The 25,071-nt window shown below is 30.3% G+C and overlaps 4 protein-coding genes across 7 annotated transcripts; 3 read left to right on the top strand and 1 right to left on the bottom strand.

The window, feature by feature from the left end:
- Positions 1-1,701: 1,701 nt before the first annotated feature.
- LOC106400110 (agamous-like MADS-box protein AGL80) lies at positions 1,702-4,637 on the top strand. The gene has a single exon (XM_013840516.3). It carries the CDS (start codon positions 3,487-3,489, stop codon positions 4,489-4,491), a length of 1,005 nt encoding a protein of 334 aa, XP_013695970.1. The 5' UTR covers positions 1,702-3,486; the 3' UTR covers positions 4,492-4,637.
- Positions 4,638-8,431: 3,794 nt separating this feature from the next.
- Positions 8,432-10,348, top strand: LOC106399108 (agamous-like MADS-box protein AGL80). Of its 2 annotated transcripts, XM_048759424.1 has the most exons (2): positions 8,435-9,949; positions 10,013-10,348. In XM_048759424.1, the coding sequence occupies exons 1-2, from the start codon at positions 9,272-9,274 to the stop codon at positions 10,178-10,180; spliced, it is 846 nt and encodes a 281-aa protein (XP_048615381.1). In that variant the 5' UTR covers positions 8,435-9,271; the 3' UTR covers positions 10,181-10,348. The 2 variants fall into 2 exon arrangements, with proteins under 2 accessions (XP_048615380.1, XP_048615381.1); XM_048759423.1 differs by having other exon boundaries at positions 8,432-10,348.
- A 4,750-nt stretch (positions 10,349-15,098) lies between these two features.
- On the bottom strand, positions 15,099-15,934 carry BNAC05G45990D. The gene has a single exon (XM_013840864.3). The coding sequence runs from the start codon at positions 15,605-15,607 to the stop codon at positions 15,353-15,355; it is 255 nt and encodes an 84-aa protein (XP_013696318.1). The 5' UTR covers positions 15,608-15,934; the 3' UTR covers positions 15,099-15,352.
- Positions 15,935-19,388: 3,454 nt separating this feature from the next.
- Positions 19,389-23,085, top strand: LOC125575222. Of its 3 annotated transcripts, none has more exons than XM_048759427.1 (4): positions 19,417-19,555; positions 19,645-19,694; positions 20,437-20,783; positions 20,939-23,085. In XM_048759427.1, the coding sequence occupies exons 3-4, from the start codon at positions 20,440-20,442 to the stop codon at positions 22,941-22,943; spliced, it is 2,349 nt and encodes a 782-aa protein (XP_048615384.1). In that variant the 5' UTR covers positions 19,417-19,555; positions 19,645-19,694; positions 20,437-20,439; the 3' UTR covers positions 22,944-23,085. The 3 variants fall into 3 exon arrangements, with proteins under 3 accessions (XP_048615382.1, XP_048615384.1, XP_048615383.1); XM_048759426.1 differs by having other exon boundaries at positions 19,419-19,555; positions 19,645-19,715; XM_048759425.1 differs by lacking the exon at positions 19,645-19,694 and having other exon boundaries at positions 19,389-19,555.
- The last annotated feature ends 1,986 nt before the right edge of the window (positions 23,086-25,071 follow it).

The following is a 25,071-nucleotide window of genomic DNA, read 5'->3' on the forward strand; positions in this document are numbered from 1 at the left end:
AGATATATATATTTCTTTTGTTGACTAAAAAAAAAATGTCAATGTATTTAGAAAAAAATCTGAACTCATCCAGAAAAAAATATTCTTTTAGAGAATGATGACTATAATTTTATTCATTTTCTAGCACATAAAACTTGTTTGAAAATGCTAATGTTAAAAAATGGAAATATTTAAAAAGATTTGAACATATCAGTTATTCAAAATGATGAACATATCAGCAACCTATCATACATGCATACTGCCCACAATATATACATATATCCTTTTTTTTGCCATATATGTTTCCTTTTGTTGACACAAATAATATACCACCATATTTAGAAAAAATCCGTCTTTATCCTAATAAAATATATTATTTCAGAAAATAATGGATAAATCTTATTTTATTTTCTAACACATGTAATAATTTAAATTCTTGTGTTAAGAATATATTATAGACACAATAACAATCATAAATTATAGACACAACAAACAACTGGTAATAATAATAAGCATAAACATTATAATTTTAATATATTTATTTTGAGATATATATATATACGAATATATTAAAAATAAATTTTTGATTTATAATCGTATATGTATATTATTTTATATTCATTTTGATATATTATATATATATAAATAATGTACATATTCGAACATGACAATTTAAAATGTACAAAAATTTAAACTAGATAATAAATAAATAAATTATAAATAAAATGTTAAATATTAAATTTTATTTATACTAGATAATAAATAAATATATTATTTTTATTTAAACTAGATAATAAATAAATATATTATTTTTATTTAAAATTGTTATAATTAAATTTTATGTTCAAATAAAATAAATAAAATTTGAGCATAAAATTTAATTATAACAATTTTAAATAAAATAAATGTTAAACATGTTCTCTTCTTTAATTAATAAATCAAATCTTTCAATATGTTTCTAAAAATAAATTGATTGATGGAGCCTTGTTGTATTTTTATTTTTAAAGTTATGTTAATGTTGAATATTATAAAAATTCATTGGATTCTTAATAACACCTGTTTCAAATATAAATTAGTCTAGTATTGTATTACCATTAAAAAAATATAATTATATTTTTGTGAAGATAATCATATTCTATAATATTTGACTACGTAAAAATAGTAAAACTGTATTAGTTACCTAAAGTTTATTCAAAGTTAATATTAGATTTTGTTGGTAAATGAAAGTAATGACACGTTTCACTGTTTTATAACGAAAACATTATATATAGTGATCACTTTAGAAGTCTACGTTACGATTATAAAGCCAAAGCAAAACATAAGAGATTAACGTTGCCGAGATCAAATGAAAGGTAAAGCTTATTTACATCACATTTTAAATAATTTAATGAAATTTTTTTATTAGATTTTAAAAATAAGAGATTATCGTGTCAAGGTGAAACTTATTTACACTGCATTTTAAATAATTTAATGAAATTTCTTTTGTAGAGATTTTGAAAATAAGAACTCGTTACAAAGTTAAATTTTATAAAAAAATCGTGACAAGAATGTTTTTTTGATACAAGTTATTAGAAGTCACTGAACTCATATCTCTACAAATCAAGAAGATGTTCAAACAGTATACAAATTTAGGAATCTAATTTTCAAATCTTTGGTAATCAATATATTTTATAATTAATTATGATTTTGATTAATTACATGTATCTTTTTTTAAAAAGAATTTTTATGAACGTTATCATCATTTTGTTTTGAAATATATATTTCAGTATATTTCAATTCATTTTAACTATGTTTTGGATATAACGATTTTTAAAAAATAGCTACAAGAGTTGAATTTTGTTTGTTACTTTGAATGTTTTCTCTTGAGATCCCTAGTTCGAAACAAGTTTATATGATTATCGTATATTTGGTTTTGTTCACTGTTTAAGAAAACATAAAAAGTGTTGTCATTACTTACAAAGCTACATTAAAATCGTTTAAATAATTAATTTTGTTTTATTTATATCAAACCATATTAATTTAATATTATCATATTTTCTAAAAATTAGTTATTGTTAGGCATGAGCATGACATATATTTTAATCACTGCAAAACTTACATAAAGACTACAAATTTAGTGTTGTAATTTCGTTTTCAAGATAAATATTTACTTTTTATTTTTATTTTATTTTCCAAAGAAGAGAATAATTTAATAGTAAACATAAATTGTATAAGATTTGTTTGCATTGCGTTTCTTAGTATCGATACATAAATATATGTATTTCTTTATGACCAAATCTTAATTTGCGTTCTGCAAAATAATAGTGAGAAATTCGTACTTGAGAAAGGGAAAAAAACTTTTTCATATGACTAAGAAATATTAGACAAATGTATTTAGGAAAAAAAATACTGGTAAATCTTGAATTCTTTAACATAATATTTTACTGAAGTAAATTATATATTTGGTTCATTGATTAATAGATAATTAGATTTACATGCATTTATGTATCGAGAAGGTAAATTTTTTTATTATCTATTAATACATAAATACATGTATATCTAATTTTCAAAGAATCACCGGACCAAATATAGAACCAGCTTCAGTAAAATATTATGTTAAAATTTTTAAGATTTACCAGTATTTTTTTCCTAAGTACATTTTCCTAATATCTCTTAGTCCTATGAAAAAAAAAAGAGTTTTTACCTTCTCAAGAACGAAAACACGTCAATGCATGTATAGGATAGTATAATCTTATTAAAAATTGTTATAACCTGAAAAATTTAATAAAAATAAATTTATATTTATTTGAACAAAAAACTAATGTATATGTATTTTAGTTATCTACTTGAATTTTAACTAAATTTACAAATTATAATTGAAAACCAAATCTTAGAAATTGCCCACGTGTTTGCAATGATTTGTTTCAAAATAGCTATAACATTTTTGCAAATACAGTATATGATCCTGAAAAATAAATAAATAATCAAAAATAATAAATATTTTAAAAGTAAAAAATAATAAAATATTAAAAATATTTTGTCTTTCGAGAATATTTTTTAGATTTATAACCAGTAGAAAAATAAAAAGATATTAATCACCGTCAAGAAAAATATTATCTTATATTTATTGACCGGTGGTTAATATTTATTATTTTCTTACTAGTCATAAATCTAAAATATATTCTCTACCTAAAAGACAATTTTTGTGTGTGTGTGTTTTTGGGTGTTTGTTGTTGTGTATTTGAGTTCATGGATGTGTGTGTCTTCTTATAGTGATGGATGGGTATGAAAATTAATCACAGTAAAGAAAATAATTAATCTTATCTTTATTGACCGGGGATTAATATTTTTTATTTTTTTACTGTCATAAATCTAAATATATTCGCTACCTAAAAAGATAATTTTTTTTTTTGAAGACAAATTTTTCATACCCCTCCATCAGGACCATCACTATAAAAAGGCACACACAACCATGAACTTAAACACAACAACAAACACCACAAACACACAAACAAACAAAAAAACACCATGACAAGGAAGAAGGTGAAACTTGCTTTCATTCTCAATAACGCCTCGAGAAAAGCAACCTACAAGAAGAGGAAGAAAGGCTTGCTCAAAAAAGTGCATGAGCTATCCACTCTATGTGGGATTCCCGCTGGGGCTATCATTTACAGTCCCTACGATCCTACCCCTGAGGTGTGGCCTGATGCTGATGGCATCCAGCAAGTGATTGCTGCTTTCCGGAGCTTGCCGGAACTAGAACGGCACAAGAACATGGTCAATCAAGAGGAGTACCTCAAACAGAGGATAGAGAAAGCCGGAAAAATTCTGAAGAAGCAGACGAGGGACAACCGTGAGGTTCACTTCACCGAAGTCATGTATCAATGTCTCATGGGGAACATGGGAGTGGCGGGTGCTAGAGCCATGGATCTTAACGATCTAGGCTTTCTTATTGACCAGTATCTTAATTGTCTTGATCGCAGGATTGAGACTTTACTAGGCTCGTCAAACATGGAGATTGGTGAATCCTCCAATGCTGTTGCGGCTATGGATCAGGATCCTTCTGAGCCGGCTGGAACATTGCCCCTCGTGGAAGGTGCAACCGCTCCAGCCTCTGCTGTCCATGGGGTGGGTTCTTCTTCCTCCTCTGCTGCTGGTGGTGGTGGTGCATCTTTCAATCAAATGTACCCGTTTCCTCAGAATCAGCAGATGTTTTATCAACCATCTGCTCCATTTGCTGGATACTACGAGCAACCTCCTAGCCAGAACCAGTTTATGGAGATGATGAACCGTCCTGAGCACATGCAGGCTTATGCTGCTAACCAAATGGGGTTCCCATTTATGGAAAATGCCCATCACTACCGTCAGCCTAACCAGCCTCAGCCGCAGCAGTTCTTCCCAGGTGAGTCCTCCACTGCTCCGCAGCGTCCGTTCTTCCCAGGTGAATCCTCCGCTCCTCCACCACCCGGCACCTCAGGCAGTGAGCCACCTGCTACAGCTCCATATCCTCCCAATAATATTTGGTTTCGTTAAGGTTTGGAGCGACGACGTTCACGTTATGATGAGACGACAAAGCTATGATTACTCTCACGTGTTTTCTTTGTGTTGCCGTTTTATTTGATGTTAAACGTTATTGCATTTGTTTTTTCTTTTAGTTTTTATTGCACTACATTTCTTGCTGTTGTTGTTTGTTTACACAGATATATTTATGTATCATCTTTGATCAAAAAAACAAAAAAAATTATGTATCATCTTTTTAATTCAATGAAATTAATTTTTCTCTAGTAAATCTTTTTTTTATATATTAGACTAGAAGAATTGACGTGCAGTACATATAATAGTTCACATGAAAAAATAATAAGTAATAAAATAATAGTTTACATATTAGACTTGAAGAATTTACGCGCAGTATATATATTGTCAAAAAATTAAATAAAAATAAATAAAAAAATAAGAAAAAATAGTAAAAAACAGAAGAAAAAAAACAAAAGGAAAATGTCCAAATCATTTGATTTTTTAAAACAAAACATAAATACAAAAATTTAGTTCACATGATACTAGATGATTGGATTCAGGGTTAGAGACATTTAGTATCAACAACATTTTTGTTGTTGTTATTGTTTTACACAGATATATTTATGTATCATCTTTTTAATTCAATAAAATTTAAATTTTCTCTAGTAAATCTTTTTTTATATTATACTTGAAGAACTAACGTGGAGTACATATATGAGTTCACATGAAAAAATAATAAGTAATAAAATAAATAAATAATAGTTCATATATTTGACTTGAAGAATTTACTTGCAATACATATATTGTCAAAAAATTGAAAAAAAATATAAGAAAAGATTAGTAAAAAACAGAAAAAAATAAAAGGAAAATGTCAAAATCATTTGATTTTTTAAACAAAACAGAAATACAAAAAATTAGTTCACATGATCCTAGATGATTGGATTCAGGGTCAGGGGACATTGAGTAAAAGGCGGCTACCTAATATATTACCAAATTCTTGTTAGTAGACCTGAGTTTTACATAGCATTTTAATCCCTGAATAGTCTTAATCTATTTAGATAGTTTCTTGAAAAATTATACTTTTATTAAATTTTAACAATTCCTAGTATATACGTTTATTTAATAACATAATAGTTTAATCTATTTAGATAATTTTTGAGAAATGAATATTTATCTATTGAATTTTAATAGTTCAAAATTATATACGTGTATTTAAACTTGAGCGTGTTATGTTATCCTTTGACATATGTTTTGAATTACTTTAACTTTGATTTGAATACAAATATACGTTTCCTTGTAAATAGTAAACTTTATACAAACTTTAATTAGTGGGTTAGTGGTAAGTAGTTGTTACTCTTTTGGGGCCGAATCCAAAAATAAATTAACATGCTTTAATTTCTTAGATTATTAGATCCGGTCCCATAATTTATTTTATCGAAAATCCATTTTATCTTTATAATTAGTTAAATGGTACGACGAATCAAACAACCTTTATCAAAGATTTTTCTTTAATAAAATATTGTTTTGAGAATCAAAAATAATCATAATTTCAGAGATTGAAACTGGCTTCATAATGTTGTTCTAAGAATAAAAAATAAAGAACTATTATTTTTTCAATAAACTATTTGGCAACCCGTAAAACTTATTAAACATCTGAATAAAATTATTATCCCGAGAATTTATTTATTAAGAAAATATAATTTATTAATTATTATTCCGAGACGCAATGTATGATAGATTATAGATATGATTTCATAAATAGTCATTTAATCCTAAAGGCTAAGAATAGGTAAGTGATCTGAGTGAATATATTATGAGTCATTCTAGCTAAGGTGATGAATGCCTATAAGTTTCATACTTATTCGTATACACACACGTCACCAGCAATTCGCCAACTTTAGTTACGATGTATCTTCATAAAATAAGAATTTTTTAACTGTTATCAAATTACATTTTTAAAGACATTAAGATGGTATTATCCGAATTATACAAGTGATTACATCCTTAGTGATGAAAAAGTCTTACTAGCCTTTTATGTTATTTGAGAAATAATCTCACGGTGAGGATTCACCAATAAATTTTCGTTACTGATTACATACGACGTGGCATTACGCACATATCATATAATTAATAAAGGATTTTCATGTAATTAATACACAATTTGCCAACTGGATGTCAAAACACTATTTCATTTCAACCACCTATTCACAACTATATGAACAGACTCCTGACAAGAGGGAACACATAATACATTACGATAAGACGACAAAGCTATTTTACCAACAACAAAAAAGACGACAAAGCTATGATTACTCCCACGTGTTTTCTCTGTGTTGCCGTTTTATTTGATGTTAAACGTTATTGCATTTGTATTTTTATTTTCTTTTTTATTGCACCACATTTCTTGCAGTTGTTGTTTGTTTTACACAGATATATTTATGTATCATCTTTGATAAAAAAATATATATATATTTATGTATCATCTTTTTTAATTCAATGAATTTTTTTTTCTATAGTAAGTCTCTTTTTATATTAGACTTGAAGAATTGATGTGCAGTAAAGTTCACATGAAAAAGTAATAATAATAAAAAAGTTTGTATATTAGACTTGAAAATTTACATGCAGTACATATATTGTCAAAAAGATAAAAATAAAAATAAAAAATTAGTATTGAAAAGCATAAAAAACAAAAGGAAATGTCAAAATCATTTGATTTTTTTTAAAAAAACAGAAATACAAAAAGGAAATGTCAAAATTAGTTCACATGATCCTAGATGATTGGATTTAGGGAACATTGAGTAAAAGGCGGTTACCTAATATATTTAGAACAACAACAACATTTTTTGGTGTTGTTGTTTTACACAGATATATTTATATATCATCTTTTTAATTCAATGAAATTTAAATTCTTTAGTAAACCTCTTCTTATATTAGACCTGAAGAACTAACGAACAGTATATATATATTAGTTCACATGAAAAATAATAAGTAATAAAAAAATAGTTCATATATTAGACTTGAAGAGTTTACGTGCAGTACATATATTAAAGAAAAACAAATAAGAAAAATAGTAAAAAAACAGAAAAAATAAAAAGAATATGTCAAAATCATTTGATTTTTTAAAAAAGAAAAAAAGAAATACAAAAATTTATTTCACATGATCCTAGATGATTGGATTCAGGGTTAGGAGACATCTTTTTTTTTTGTTCTTGTTTTACACAGATATATTTATGTATCATCTTTTTAGTTCAATGAAATTTAGATTTTTTTTAGTAAATATCTTTTATATTAGACTTGAAGAAATGACGTGCAGTACATATATTAGTTCACATGAAAACATAATAAGTAATAAAAAATAGTTCATATATTAGGACTCGAGAATTTACGTACAGTACATATATTGTCAAAAAATAAAATAAAAATAAAAAATAGTAAAAACAGAAAAAAACAAAGTAAAAATGTCAAAATCATTTGACTTTTTTAAAAACAAAACAGAAATACAAAAATTTAGTTCACATGATCCTAGATGATTGGATTCATGGTTACCTAATATACTACCAAATTCTTGTTAGTAGACCTAAGTAATCACGGAATAGTCTTAATCTATTTAGATAAATTTCTTGAAAAAATTATACTTTTATTAAATTTTAACAATTTTCAATATATACGTTTATTTAATAACATAATAGTTTAATCTATTTAAATATTTTTTGAAAATTGAATATTTATCTATTGAATTTTAATAATTAAAAATTAAATATGTTTATTTAAACTTGAGCATGTTATGTTATCCTTTGACAATTTTTTGAATTACTTTAACTTTGATTTGAATACAAATATGCGTTTCCTTGCAAATAATAAATTTTTATACAAAGTCGCTGTTACTCTTTTGGGGCTGAATCCAAAGATAAGTAACATGTTTTAATTTTCTGGATTATTAGATTCGGCCTCATAATTTATTTTATGGGTTAGATAATATATTTTTTCGGAAACCCATTTTATCTTTATAAATAGTTAAATGGTACGACTAATCAAATAGCTTTTATCAAAGCCTTTTTTAATAAAATGTTGTTTTGAAAATAAAAAGGAATCATAAAAAGGAATCATATTTTCAGAGATTAAAAAATGGTCCCATAATGTTGTTTTGAGAATGAAAAATAAAGAGCTGTTATTTTTTTCAATAAACTATTTGGCAACCTGTAAAACTGATTAAACACCGAAATAAAATTATTATTCCGAGAATTTATTAATTAAGAAGATATAATTTATTAATTATTATTCCGAGATGCAATGTATATAGATTATACATATGATTTCATAAATAGTTATTTAATCCTAAAGGCTAGGAAAAGGTAAATGATTTGAATGAATATATTATGAGTCATTCCAGCTAAGGTGATGAAGGCCTATAAGTTTCATACTTATTCGTATACACACACGTCGCCATCAATTCACCAACTTTAGTTACAATGTATCTTCATAAAATAAGAATTTCTTTACTGTTATCAAATTAGATTTTTAAAGCCATTAAGATGGTATTATCCGAATTATACAAGTGATTACATCCTTAGCGATGAAAAGTCTTACTAGCCTTTTATGTTATTTGAGAAATAATCTCACGGTGAGGATTTCACCAATAAATTTTCGTTACTGATTATATACGACGTGGCATTACGCACATATCATATAATTAATAAACCAACACCTCCACAACTATATAAACAGACTCCTGACAAGAAGGATACATACAAAAAGCACAAAATATAATACATACAAAAACATTGTTGTGGTCATCATTATGACGAGGAAGAAGCTAAACATATCTTACATCACCAATGATTCATTGAGAAAATCAACCTTCAACAAGAGGAAGAAAGGTTTTTTCAAGAAAATCCACGAGCTCTCCGTTCTCTGCGGAATCCAAGCATGTGCTGTTATCTACAGTCCGTTCAGCTCAACCCCGGACGTGTGGCCATCGAACTCGGAAGCGAAGAAAGTAGTGGAGAAGTTCGAGGAGATTCCAAAGATCGACCAAGAGAAGAAAATGGTGAACCATGAAGGTTTTCTCAGAGACAGCATCACAAAAACAAGGGAGAATACCATCAAGAAGATGATGGATAATACGGAGAGCGCGATGAACGAGACCATGTTCCAATTTCTTCGTGGGAGAGAGGACATGTTTCAGCTGACTAACAAACATCGTGACGACTTGTGTAGGCACATTGATCAACATCTTAAGGAGCTATATCACCATAGGAAACTAATCCTAAATCAATCCCATCTTGAATATGGAGAATCTTCTTCAGCTGCTAATGCCATGATACAACCAGCAGCTATAGCTGAAGAGGGTTCCTCACCTTTCCCAAATCCTGATGCTTTCAACACTGCTCGGCCAGTGAATGAGTTATGGGCTTTAGAAAATAATTATCCTCCTGCTGCCAGTGACCAACAAGGTTATTACCAAATGACGAATCCGGTATGTGGTTATCATCAGCATCCAAGTTTAAATTTAAATTTTAATCCTAATCAGTATCAGCAGAAGTTTGTAGGATACCCAAATGTAGCTCAAGATGGAAATTACAATCGGACTCAAAATCAGAATCATCAGCAGGAAGAAATGTTGGTTAGTCAGATGATGAACAATTCTAACCAAGTGCGTTTCCCTATGATGGATGACAACAACCGCTACAACTACCACCAGCCCTAAAAAACATCTCCATTAAAGACATTTGTTGTGATGTATGCTGATTAATGCATGTTTTATTATGATGTCTACTTTCGTCTGCCAGATTATAATTCTCTCTTTCATGTTTTAGAATTTAATTTGATAAAGTGTCCTTTATTTTATTGCAGTTTTTATATAAAGTTTCAGTTTCATCCATACTATATATTTTAAATTAAAGAGGAAATTTTATAATAAATATTTTGCATGTACATCTATACTAATAAAAAGCTCCATGAGGTGTCAACATTACGAAAAAAAAACTTCTTCTGAAAAGTGTCACGTGACATTATTAGTAAAATAATAATAATAAGTAAATATACAATAAAAAAGAGTAAATATATAATATAAGAAATAGAAATGTTACATTAAACATCTATCATAATATTATCATTTGATATAAAAGAATAAAATTAGAATAAGTAAATATATAATATAAAAAAATAAACAAAAAGTAATTTTTTTTAAATTAAGAAATGAAATAAATAAATATAAAATTAAGAAATGAAAAAACTAAATTATACATTTATCTTAAAAATGTATAGTAAACTAAATATAAAATATACAAAATAGAAATATTATATTAGACATTTATTTTAATATTAGAATAAGTAAATATAAAATATAAGAAAAAATAAATAATAAGTAAATATACAATACAAGAAAAAATAAGTAAATATACAATAAAAAAAAAGAAAAACTAAATTAAACATCCATCAAATAAAAGTATAGTAAAACAAATAATAAGTAAATATACAATATAAAAAATAAAAATATTACATTAAACATATATTATAATATTAGGATACGTAAGTATAAAAAAAAAATAATAATTATAAGTAAATATATAATATACGACATAGAAAAACTACATTAAACATCTATCTGAAAAATGTATAATAAAATAAATAATTAGTAAATATATAGTATAAGAAATAAAAATATTACATTAAACATCTATCATAATATTACAATTTGATATAAAAGCAAAACAATTATAATAAGTAAATATACAATATAAGAACAAATAAATAAAAAGTAAATATATGATGTCTACTTTCGTCTGCCAGATTATAATTCTCTCTTTCATATTTTAGGATTTAATTTGATAAAGTGTCCTTTATTTTATTGCAGTTTTTATATAAAGTTTCAGATTCATCCATACTATATATTTCAAATTAAAGAGGAAATTTTATAATAAAAGGGTATAATAAATATATGATTAATATTTTGCATATACATCTATACTAATAAAATGGACATTTTGAGATTCCATGAGGTGTCGACATCACGAAAAAAAAACTTTTTACGAAAAGTGTCACGTGGCATTATTACTAAAAAAAATAAAAAAATAAATAATATGTAAATATACAATATAAAAAAAAAGTAAATATATAATATAAGAAATAGAAATGTTACATTAAACCTCTATCGAAATATTATCATTTGATATAATATAAATAAAATAAGAATAATTAAATATATAATATAAGAAAAAATAAACAAAAAGTAAATATAAAATTAAGAAATGAAAAAACTAAATTATACATTTATCTTAAAATGTATAGTAAAATAAATAATAACTAATATACAATATACAAAATATAATATTATATTAAACATTTATTGTAATATTAGAATAATAAAATATAAAATATAAGAAAAATAAATAATAAATAAATATACAATACAAGAAAATAAGTAAATATACAATAAAAAAAACTAAATTAAACATCCATCTGATAAATGTATAGTAAAATAAATAATAAGTAAATATACAATATAAGAAATAAAAATATTACATTAAACAGCTATTTAATATTAGAATAAGTAAATATAAAATATAAACAAAATAAATAATAAGTAAATATATAATATACGAAATAGAAAAACTACATTAAACATCTATATAAAAAATGTATAATAAAATAAATAATAAGTAACTATATTGTATAAGAAATATAAATATCACATTAAACATCTATCGTAATATTTCAATTTGATATAAAAACAAAACAATTATAATAAATAAATATACAATATAATAACAAATAAAAAATAAGTAAATATACCATATAAGAAATGGAAAAACTACATTAAACATCTATCTGAAAAATGTATAGTTTTACATATTATTATTTCCAAATATTTTAATAAGAAAATATACAAAATAAGAAAAACAAGCATACAATATAAGAAATAGAAATATTATCATTTGATATAAAAGCAAGAAAATTACAATAGTTAAATATTCAATATAAAAATATACAATAAATAAATATACAATTAAGAAGTGAAAAAAATAAATTAATCATCTCTCTGAAAAATGTATAGCAGAATAAATAATATGTAAATATACAATACAGTATAAGAAATAGAAATATTATATTGAACATCTATCATAATATTGGAATAAGTAAATATACAATACAAGAAAAACTAAACAATAAATATATAATATAAGAAATATAAATATTACATTAAACATCTAACGTAATATTATCATTTGATGCAATAGCAAACAAATTGGAATAAATAAATATACAATATAAAAAAAAAAGATAAACAATAAGTAAATATTCAATATCAAAAATGGAAAAACTAAATTAAACATATATCTGAAAATTTATAATAAAATAAATAATAAGTAAATATAGAATATGAGAAATAAAAATATTACATTAAACATCTATCAAAATATTAGAATAAAAAATAAATAATATATAAATATACAATATAAGAAATATAAAAACTACATTAAACATCTATCTGGAAAATGTAAAGTAAAATAAATAATAAGTAAATATAAAATATAAGAAATGAAAAAGTACATTAAACATCTATCTGAAAAATGTATAGTTTTTTATTATTTCCAAATAGTTTTGTAAGTAAATATACAATACAGGAAAAAATAAATAATAAATAAATATACAATATAAGAACAAATAAATAATAAGTAAATATACTATATAAGAAATAAAATATTACATTAAACATATATTGTAATATTATCATTTGATATAAAAGTAAGAAATTTAGAATAAGTAGATATACAAAATAAGAAAAAATAAAAAATAAGTAAATATACAATATAAAAATAGAAAAACTGAATCAAACATCTGTCTAAAAAATATATAATAAAATAAATAATAAGTAAATATATAATATAAGAAATAGAAATATTAAATTAAACATTTATCACAATGTTAGATAAGTAAATATACAATATAAGAAAATAATAATAATAAGTATATATACAATATAAGAAATAGAAAATCTATATTAAACATGTATCTAAAAATGTACAGTAAAATAAATAATAATTTAATATGCAATATAATAAATAGAAATACTACATTAAACATCTATCGTAATATTACCATTTGATATAAAATCAAGAAAATTATAATAAAAAAAACTAAATAATAAGTAAATATACAATATAAGAAATAGAAAACTAAATTAAGTACGTTTTGATATATGTTATTTCTTGTGTCACCATTTATATTTCCATAAAAAATAAATGGTTAAACACCAATATCACTTAAGTTAAGCACACGAACAACAACAAAATTAATTCAAACATCACAAAAAATGATAACATCAACATTACCATAATTTTAACATACAAATATGAAAAATTTCTATCAAGCAAACCATAAATACAAAGCATTCATGTATTCACACAAACATACAATTCAGAATACAACGTCCAATCGAATAGTTATATAATTAACATTTGAAAATCAAAATTGTCACGCGCATAGCGCGGATTAACCCCTAGTATATGTAAAATTAAATCTTGAAGAATTTGTTTTACAATCTACCCGTGTGGTTTTTTTTACAATGGAATTATCAGTTTATATATGTTTTATTTTGTTTTTGTTCCTTGTAATTTTATTTTGGGGTGCGAATCGGTCATTGTGTTGAACAAATAGAAGAGTGGAGATGCATGTTGGGTGCAAATAGATGGTATGCATTGATCTCAAATTAGTCCAGCCAATAGAGACCGATGAGTAGTTGCCATTAACGAGTCTTCCAGAGATTCCACATAATACTCAATGACCTTTTCATGAGTGAGAATTATTAACCAAAATTACATACGTATATGAATTAATCATATCCAAATGTTCATGCGTCAAGCAAGTGTCAAGCTGCGGTGTTACTTCTTATTCTTCTTTGTATTGTGAGTGATGTTTTGCTTTTGTGTTGATCGAATCCTGAAGACTGATACACTCACAAATCATAAGTTACATAGGCACCACTACGAGATCACTAGACTTGCAACCATTTAATAAAATTAAAGGGAATATTTTGGTTGATAGTTGGCAGTAAAAGTAAAGAGAGTGTGAACCAAGAAAAGGCTCAAAGCGAAGCAAAAGACAAGAAGAGGAATCAAAGTACTCTTAAGATGTACCTTTTGTACAAAAAAAACTGGAGCATTATCTGAGGGGAAGACCCAAGCAGGAACCTCCCGTCCATGCAAATAATAGCAATCATATAAAGTTCTTGATTCTACAGCTGGCTACAAACCTATGCTTTTTGGTTATTTTATCTTAAATGGATATCGATCTTCTCTGCTAAAATTAATATAATCAATAAATACTCATACTTGTAAATAAGATTTAGTTATTAATGTCAAAATTCATGGCTTTCTACATTGATCTAAATTACGTATATATATGCGCGTTTTGGAGCCTCATCAAATATTGTCGTCCCATTTCATATATCATTCTGGTAAATCTTGGTGTGTAAGTTTGGATTCTGTAGAAAAAGCTTTAATTGTTACTCTTAAAGTTAATTATCTTTGTTATGTAAATTTAATAGTATTTATTCTCTTCTGTTCATCTTTATATGCTTACATGACTTTTATGATGATTTTGCGAGCAACAAGAACTATACAAAGTCGAATCTGGTTATTTTGTATTCGTCTATTAACCGACACAACAAAACACATTCCCAATGATTTAAGTCAAATTATTTAACTAGCTAGATATGAAAGCAACAAGGAAAAGAATGAGAAGCTAGACGAAGAAAATTGTAAGGAAAGATCGATTATTAATTACAACTAAGACAATCAATACACTCTCATAGAACATTTCAAATCAATAAAAACAATTTTCATAGAATCAAATTAGCCCTTGATCATCATCATCATCATGCCTTCTCGGATTGGTAAGGAGAGAGAGATTGGCGCTGGGACGCAGAGACACGAGTGGCATGAAACTTGGCAATAAAAGCAGACGCTTTGCGATCAATACCTGGCTCAGCCACCCAGTAACGTTTGTCTTCATCACTAGCCAATGCTTTGCGAGTATAAACGACGTCATCCCAAGAGGCGTCTACTTCCACTCTTTGAGATCTTCGTGTTTTAAAGAAGCTGAAGAGACTGTGTGACATGTTTCCTCCCATTAGTATGTGTTCTTGAACAGAACAAGACGAGACACGAAAGACAAGAAAGAGGTTTTTAATTAGAGGTTGTTTCGAATGTGTTGGTGACCCTTAAGTGGAGATGTGGGTTTGCTTATGTATTTATAGGGAATATGGCTCACCAAACATTAACGAGTGAAGAACCATTAATATAATATAGTTAAACGGTCAAAAAATGTTAGATATTAGCAGTACGTAGTCAATTGAAACTAGTTATATTATTTCTTAACGTTTGTTTTTTGCATGCAGCAACCACAAGTCTAGTACCGAGTTTTTTTTCCCTCCAAGTCTAGTACTGAGTTTTTTTTTCTCTAATTGTATTAGTAAGGAAATTGGCGAATTTTTATTCCACATAGTTTTTCTTTTTGATTTGGACGTATTGTGTTTACAAATATGTTTGAGGTTCTTTATTTTTTTGTCAACTATATGTTAGAGGTTTAAATAAAACAAATTGCCATTGATATTTTCTTTCGTTTATTTTGATTCTAGTGAGTGGTATGTCTTTTGAAATATATAAAAAAAGTTTGAATGACAAATTAAAGTTCGGTTCGCTTTAGATTTTGGCATAGCTCGAACAAAATTATGCATCTTTTGGTCAAAATTATATCAAGAACCTGGAAATTTCTAAATGTTTTATCACGAAATGTTCCTCAGTTGGAATTCAGTATTGGTTAGGCATTTAAGTTCTCTGTGTTTGTTTGGTCTTTTCTCTCATACCTTCTTCAATGTCTTTTTTTCCTTTATAGTATTCTTTTTCTACAACCTATTTTCAAAAGATTTTTTTTTATTATTTGTTTCTAGTTACATGGAATTTTCTTTTATTATTATGAAACTCAAACATACTCTCACTTTGTTCTCCTTCTTTTCCTTCCCAACCAATCTTAGCAAACTCTTGCCTAACTAAGGGCATAATTAACAGGGAGATTTAAGTAGGTTTCTTAGTGGTGGGTCCCATTATTTTTGCAAAAATCGGTTCTTATAAGTGTGAAATAAAGACCGATTTTGGAAGGGTTTTTGCACTGTTTGTGGAACCCCATCGACACGTGGCGGTCCGCGATTGGTTCGCTTTTTATTTTTTATTTTTATTTCAGACAAAAAAAAAATTAAAATAATTTCCTAAGAAACCGGTTCACGGTTTCAGCGTTAATTGATCGTTTAAGGCCACTTTCATTTTTTCAGAACGCTTTTTTATTTTACTCGCAGTCATACACGTTAGGATTATGAGCAGTCCTACACGTTAGGAAGATAATTCTAACGTGAACCCTAACGTTCAGAAGATAATTCTCCACCACTTCAATTATTTATTCATATATTTGGATCTCATACATTTCAAATTGTTTTGTTTATATATAGGTAATCAAACTAAACCATCGTGAATGCGTCCGAATTTCACAATGGCTAACCATTAATAAGAAGTGCAATACATTTATCGAGTATGGATTGAATGACTCTGTTCAAAGTTGATGTATGACAATCATGTAACTTGAATCTTTCTATCATCTCTTGTAAGCATTTTATATATTAATTTCTATCCAAACTGCAAATTAGCAATTATACGTACTACGCATGACTGATCTATATTATTGTGGAAATTTAAGTTAGGTTTGCTTAATTTGTAGTAATATTAAACTGAACGTATGTGGGGGAACTAAAAATCGGTTTTACATTAGCATATATAGATTTACCATAGTAATTGCATATACATTACGCGAAGATGAAATACTATATGGATCTAAAAAGTATATAATTTGGTAGGAATGCAGTATTATTATTATATATAATTGTACAAACAAAAATGGGGAGGAGAAGCGCACACAGTCAAAAAGAGAAGTGAAAAGAATCTGTTGGAGAATAAAATGACTCAATATTTTAATGACAATTAGAGTAAGCTACATATATAATCACTAATTAATATTTGTTGGGTCACTTTACGTGAGAAAAATATCCTAATCTTCTTTCGTAATTCTGCACCCATAAACTGCAATTATCTAGCTGTAAACGGAGCTAAGTAACTCACCTCCATCAGATGGGTTGGTAATAGGAATATATATAAGATAGGTTTGTCACTTGAAATTACTTAAAACGGAATAATTGGAGATGGTCTAATATTGGTCTCTAATTTTGTAATAGGAATATAAGATGGGTTTTAACTTGTACGTAAACCGTAGATATAGAAGATAACAAAGATAATTAGCATTATTATTATATTGGTAAAGAATGATGAGATTGAAGACTATAATTTAGTCTATACGTAAAGTTTAGTTTTGTTTAATATAATAGGAACGTAGCTATACAGTTTTGGAAATCTAAGACTAATGGTGTGGTTTGTTGTAAAAAATATTGAAGATCAGAGTTTTAACATGATTTTGAATTGTAATCCTTCATTTCTTGTAGTAAAACTTAAATCATACTCCCTTAGATAGGGCAAAACAAAGAGAATGCATGAAGTTAGTCTCAAATGATGACTGCATTTTTTTTTTTTTGACGAAAGACTTTCCAATTAAAAATTAAAAATGCAGAAAATTTACAGATATAAGATCATAGGGACCTTAGAGTTCAAAATAAAACCATCGTACACAAGAGTTTAAGTCTTGAGTGTTAGGAAGCAATCCCGTAGTGTAAAGTCGACACTTAACAACTCATAACGATGACTACATTGTTATGAAGACAATTAATTGTATAATTAGCACACACTCTAACTCGAAGCTCGAAAGAACCTTTCTGGCTACTGCTGCATGTTGATGTTGGTAACGAGTATAATAAAACTAATCAAATCGTAGAATTGAGTAGCATAAACACGTGAATAACATCTAAATCCGATTAAAGTATAAAAGCTAATTAATTAAGTATATGATATGTTCGAGAGTTAAAATTCTCCACTCAACTATTCTTTTTCATCACGTGAACCAAATTAATCATCAGAAGACGTACTCAAACGATAGCCAACAGATTGATAAAGCTCTAACTTTTTTTGTAGAATAATTTTTATTCATATTGCTAATATATTGGTTCAGTTTACGATTATATATTAACATTAATTAGCTGTAATCAAATACAATGACTTTTAGTAATATTTTTCTCTTATACGAAATGAATCCATGGCATAATTATACACCGAAAAATAAAGAGAAAAAGACAAAAATAGCACTAAATCAAGTTTTTGTTTCCAAACTAGCATTCAAGGTCAAAAGTAACAAAAATAGAATTTAATGTTTTATCAAAAGTCACAAATTTAGGGTTTAGAGTTAAAGGGTGGGGTTTAGGATTTAGGGTTTAGGGTTTAGGGTTTAGAGTTTAGGGTTTAGGGTTTAAATTTTAGGGTTTAGGGTTTAGAGTTTAGGGTTTAGGGTTTAGGGTTTAGGGTTTAAAATTTAGGGTTTATGGTTTAGAGTTTAGGGTTTAGGGTTTAGAGTTGAGAAATGAGGTTTTGGGGATAAGATTTCAAATTTTGAAGAATAAAAAATTAAAATTTTCAAAGGATAAACTTAGAAAGGTGCTATTTTGGTCATTTTAGTTTTTGAGTGCTATTTTTGTGATATAAACTTATAAAGGTGCTATTTTGGAGATTTGCCCAAAAATAAAACACAAATCCATATTCCATAACATATTGCTTTTTGATAAAATCGTAAACAATTAAATTTGTTTTGCGTTGCATAGGGGAGAAACGTTATCAACTTTAAGACAGCACGGTGTTTCGAATGAATCAACCCATCCGCCACACTGTTTACGTAAGAAGCAGTCTTACAAAACGACGCGTAGTTTATATTACAAGCACCGAACAACAACAGGCGCATGGATTTTAGGGATGGTGATTGCTAACCAGAGAAGGTTGTAACTTGTAACCGCACAGACTCTTCCCTCTTCTCCTCTTCCTCATTAAAAAAACTTCAACATCAGATTAGGGTTTCTGTGGCTCTCCGCAATTCCGAGGTAATTCAATCTCTCATTCTTAATTTTAGGGTTCATGCAAGCCCAGTTCCCAATTTTGAAATTCCGACCAAAGTTACATGTTCGGTTAGGTGGCGGATTGTATCTGTGTCTCGAGGAGAGGTTATCATATGACGATTAGGTGTTCTGGAATTTGAAAAAAGTTGAATCCTTTCGTCTCCTTACCCTCTGAATCTCTCTCGCTTTCTGTATTGAATCGAAGTGTTTTGTTAATTGCCCTCTGTTTCCACGAGTAGTGGATTCATGTTTCTATAGCCAAATGCTTTGATTTGGTTCGGTTATAATCCGAAAGTTTCAGCCTTTTTTTGTCTGAATGTGCCTTCCTCATTGAAATGACACTGCTCTGCATTGCAATAATAGTTTTGCTCGGTTTGAATCCGAAAGTTTCAGCTTTTTTTTTTTGTCTGAATGTGCCTTCCTCATTGAAATGACACTGCTTTGCATCGATTCACTTGTTGCATTAATAGTTATTAAGTGATTGTGTGGTTGATATTCTTGTCTGTGATAGCTTAAAATCAGAAACTGAGAGCTTAGACTTGTTGTTTTCGTTTATGTGTTTGGTGTTACAGAGTTTTGATTTATTAAGCTTAGATTGTCACATCCTATACAATCGAATTGAGCTTTGACTACAATAACTAGAGACTTGATGTCTGTGGTTTGTGTCTGAATGTGCCTTCATCATTGACATAACATTGTTTTTTGCATCGCAATAGTAGTATCTAGGTGATGGTGCGGTTGATTTCTTAAGCTTAGGAGCTTAGATTGTCACATCCAATAGAGGAACCATGCAGTTGCATTGAGCTTGGACTACAACAATTAGAGATTTTGATATTGTAGTTTGTGCCTTCCTTGTTTGTTTGCAGGACATGTCAGGGAAACGGGTGATAGCAATATGCATGTCCGGTGGAGAGTTTCTGACGGAGAAAGGCGGAGCGTTAACTTACAAAGGAGGCGATGCTCACGCGATAGACGTGGACGAGGAGATGAAGTTCAAAGACTTTATCTCAGAGATAGGGGAGATGTTTAACTGCGACGCTAGGACGGTTTCTCTCAAGTACTTTCTCCCTGATAACAAGAAGACGCTCATCTCCATCTCCAACGATAAAGATTTGAAACGGATGATCAAGTTCCACGAGAACTCGAACAGCGCTGATGTCTATCTCATACCTGAAGAGCCTTCTCCAGACATCTCAAACATGCCTGCTAGCAGGTAAGCAAATCCATTTCTATCATCAGGGCCGGTCCTGGACAAAGCCTAATGAACATTTTCGCCGCCCCCACATTTTAAAAAAAAATTACATAGATAGGCCTCCAAATTTATAAAAAAAAAAAAAAATTAATTGAAATCTTTTTCTTTTCTTACAGATCAAGCAGAACTACATTGTCTGAAGCAGTTCCTCTGGAGGATATGATAGATGACATAGCAGGACCAGAAGATCTCCCCCTCTCAGTCTCAGTCTCAGCTCCTCCCGTTGTGACCATGGAGCAGCAAGTAGTGAACCGACCCGAAGACACACAGATCGTCATCACTACTCCACCCGACATAATGTCAGCCATCCTCGAAGCCCCGAATCCGAAAGGAGACATCCTCACAAAGGCTAGAACGCAGCAGTGGCAGAACACGATCACAGGCGTCGGGCAGAGGTTCAAAAACGTGAGCGAGTTCCGGGAAGCCCTGCGCAAGTACGCGATCGCGAACCAGTTCGGGTTCCGCTACAAGAAGAACGACAGCCACCGCGTGACGGTCAAATGCAAAGCCGAAGGCTGTCCCTGGAGGATCCACGCCTCCAGGCTGTCAACCACTCAGCTCATCTGCATCAAGAAGATGACTCCCTCGCACACCTGCGAAGGCGCGGGAGGCGTCAACGGCCTCCAGACGAGCCGGAGCTGGGTGGCTAGCATTATCAAGGAGAAGCTGAAAGTGTTTCCTAACTATAAACCGAAAGACATCGTCAGTGACATCAAGGAGGAGTATGGGATCCAGCTGAACTACTTCCAAGCGTGGCGCGGGAAAGAGATCGCGAGAGAGCAGCTTCAGGGATCGTACAAGGACGGTTACAAGCAGCTTCCGTCCTTCTGCGAGAAGATCATGGAGACCAATCCAGGGAGCTTAGCTACGTTCACCACCAAGGAGGATTCGAGTTTTCACCGCGTCTTCGTGTCCTTCCACGCCTCGGTTTACGGTTTCCTCGAGGCGTGTCGACCTCTAGTGTTTCTCGACAGCATGCCGCTGAAGTCGAAGTATCAAGGGACGCTGCTAGCCGCGACTTCCGTCGACGGTGACGACGAAGTGTTTCCGCTAGCGTTTGCAGTTGTTGACGCGGAGACGGAGGATAACTGGGAGTGGTTCTTGCTTCAGCTGAGGTCTGTTCTCGCTCCAGATCAACAGGTTTCTAGCCAGATCACGTTCGTTGCGGATAGACAGAAGAGTCTCCAAGAGCTCATCCCAAAGGTGTTCGTTAACTCCTTCCACGCGTACTGTTTGCGTTACTTAACCGACGAGCTCATCAGAGACTTGAAAGGACCGTTCTCGCACGAGATCAAGCGTTTAATCGTCGACGACTTCTACTCGGCGGCCTACGCGCCGAGGCCCGATTCGTTTGAGAGACACGTGGAGAACATCAAAGGCCTCTCACCGGACGCATACAGCTGGATCGTGCATAATAGCCAGCCGGATCACTGGGCCAACGCTTACTTCCCCGGCTCTCGTTACAACCACTTGACATCGAACTCGGGCGAGCCGTTCTTCAGCTGGGCCTCGGACGCCAACGATCTCCCGATAACTCAAATGGTGGATGTGATCCGAGGGAAGATAATGGGGTTGATTCACGTGAGGCGTATCAACGCAGCTGAGGCCAACGGGAGATTGACTCCTTCGATGGAAGTAAAGCTGGAGAAAGAGTGTTTAAAAGCGCAGAGCCTCCACGTGGCGTCCTCCGCGGATAACAACTTGTTTCAAGTCCGCGGAGAGACGTACGAGCTCGTGAACATTTCGCAGTGGGACTGTAGCTGCAAAGGCTGGCAGTTAACGGGGTTGCCGTGTCACCATGCGGTTGCGGTTATCAGCTGTATTGGACGCAGCCCTTACGAGTTGTGTTCTAGATATTTTAGCGTTGAGAGTTACAGGGTGACGTACTCTGTGTCGATAAACCCGGTGCCTTTGTTGGAAGGAGGGGAGATGTGTTGTAGAGAGAGCTCTGGGGGGTCTGCGGTGACGGTGACGCCGCCGCCGACAAGGCGGCCACCGGGGAGGCCGCCGAAGAAGAAAACGCCGGCGGAGGAGGTGATGAAGCGGCAGCTGCAGTGTAGTAGGTGCAAGGGACTTGGGCATAACAAGTCGACTTGTAAAGAATATCTTCTTGAATGTTAGTTGTTTATGTATCGTTCGTTTTCATTATGTTTAATTAACTTTCATCAACTTTTTATGATCAATCTGTAAGAAAGGAGGATTGGTTTTTTTACTTTAAAACACTTTTGTATTTTAGTTTCATTCAATAAAATTTCTTGCCAAAGTTCTTTGTTTCAGTGCTAAGGATAGTCTTAGAGAAACACATAACAAATAGAAATGGATTCGAATTTACAATGTTTCTTTTTTTAATTTATTGCCATCCGACTCACATTTAAGGTATAAACTATTTTTCTTTGATAATTGTAGAAACTTGGGAAAATTGTTTTTTCAGAGCAAGAAAATGATAATTAGGTTCCTTTAGACTAATCTCATATACTTTATGTCCCATTAGGCTAATTATTTTCAAAATGGCAATAATGCTCTTAAAATTGTAATATTGTAATTTTTATATATAATAAATAATGGGTTCGATCAAGCGGGATCGATCGATCCGAAATTACAAGGTCAAACGGATTGATCGATCCTGATCATTATGCAAAACAAAAAAACGCGGAGCATATACTGATCGACCTGGTCCATTTAACTCTATCGGCAAAGGTCGATTTCATACAGATCGACCGATCTCGAATTATAGACTGATCGATCTGTGGAAGCATAGATATGAATCATGGTAGAAATAATGTGAAACTTTTGTGAAAATTTTGTAAACAATCAATGGAATATAGAAAACGGCGTGAGAAGAAGGTTACCACTTTTTTTTTGTTTTTTTTTTAAATCGATTTTTTCAAAGTATGAAAGTGAATATTCCCAAATATTTTGTTTTCATATTTTCAGGAACTGATTTCTTATCTGTAGAATACATCTAATATGTATAAATCGGTTTCTACATGTTTTTATAATTATAGTAATGTGTAGATTTTGATTTTACATGTTTTAGATTTACAGTAAATCTGTAGAAGTCGGTTTTTACGTGTTTTAGATTTATATTAATGTGTAGATTTTGATTTCTAAAGATTTTAGATCGGTAGGTTAAGCGCGGAATGTGTATTCTAAATATTTTTAGAATACTCTTATTTATGTAGATCACGTATTCTAAACATTGTAGATTCAATGAAAAAAGTGGATTTCGTTTTCTACTTCGTAGAATGTCATTTCTACTTTATTTAGAACAGAATCTGAAAATTATGATTTAAACATTTTTAGAACTGAAAAAAATACCACTAAGTTCATATAGGTATTTTATCAATAGTTACTATTTTTCCAATTTTTTCTTGTTTGTAAAACTATTTATTAAATTTATTTTCAAAAATATTAAAAAGTATTATAAGCAAAAATGCCACAAAATAGATATTAATATAAAAAGATATAGTTATCATTTTTTTGCTATAAAAAACATTTTTTCCTAGAAACTTTCACCGACCTTTATTCACTTCAATTTTCACTTTTCATGGATTTTTATTTTATGTTTGTAGAGAATGAGATCGTAAACTCCAAACTCTCGAAACTAGAAAGAGAGAAAGAAGAGAGAGAAACTATATCTACTTTGGGACCAGCGTACGGCCGGCGCGTGAGCGCCTGTGCCGTCGTCGGAGCCCTTCTCTTTCGCCGAAGTTGTTCCTCTTAGCCTCTTCTCCGTCGTCCTGTCAACGACCGCCTTGTCCGAGCTCTGGTACCGCAACCATCTCTATCGGTGGCTCGGCTCTTGGAGTAATGACGCGCTCGATTGGAGGTCCACGGTGGAGAGGGAGCGCCTTGCATGCTCAATTGTGGTGTTTTTCCGGGAGATGGAAGCTAATCTAGATCCGTCTTCGTCGGTTTTATGCGAGAGGTGGAGGCTTGCTCAGATTCACCGTCGCCGACTTTAGCTTCCAGGAAGGGGAGTCTCCTTCAGCTCCGCCTTCGCCAGCTTTAAGTTACGGAGAGTGGAGGCTTGCAAAGCTCCGCGCTGCCGCTTAGAAACCCGGTGTCTTTTGGGTTAAGGTTACTAGTTCGATTTGTGTCAAGTTCTGTGAGGTTGCCGTTAAGGTGGGTGTTTGGGTGGGTCACTGCGGATGAGATATCGTTAGACGATGAAGCTCTCCGGCGATGGTGACGACTTTCACGGGAAGAAAGCAGTGGTTCTCGGTTCGATTGTCTAGGGTTTGAAGTG

The sequence above is a fragment of the Brassica napus genome, chromosome C5 (genome assembly GCF_020379485.1).
Source record: "Brassica napus cultivar Da-Ae chromosome C5, Da-Ae, whole genome shotgun sequence".
Lineage (NCBI taxonomy): Eukaryota > Viridiplantae > Streptophyta > Magnoliopsida > Brassicales > Brassicaceae > Brassica > Brassica napus.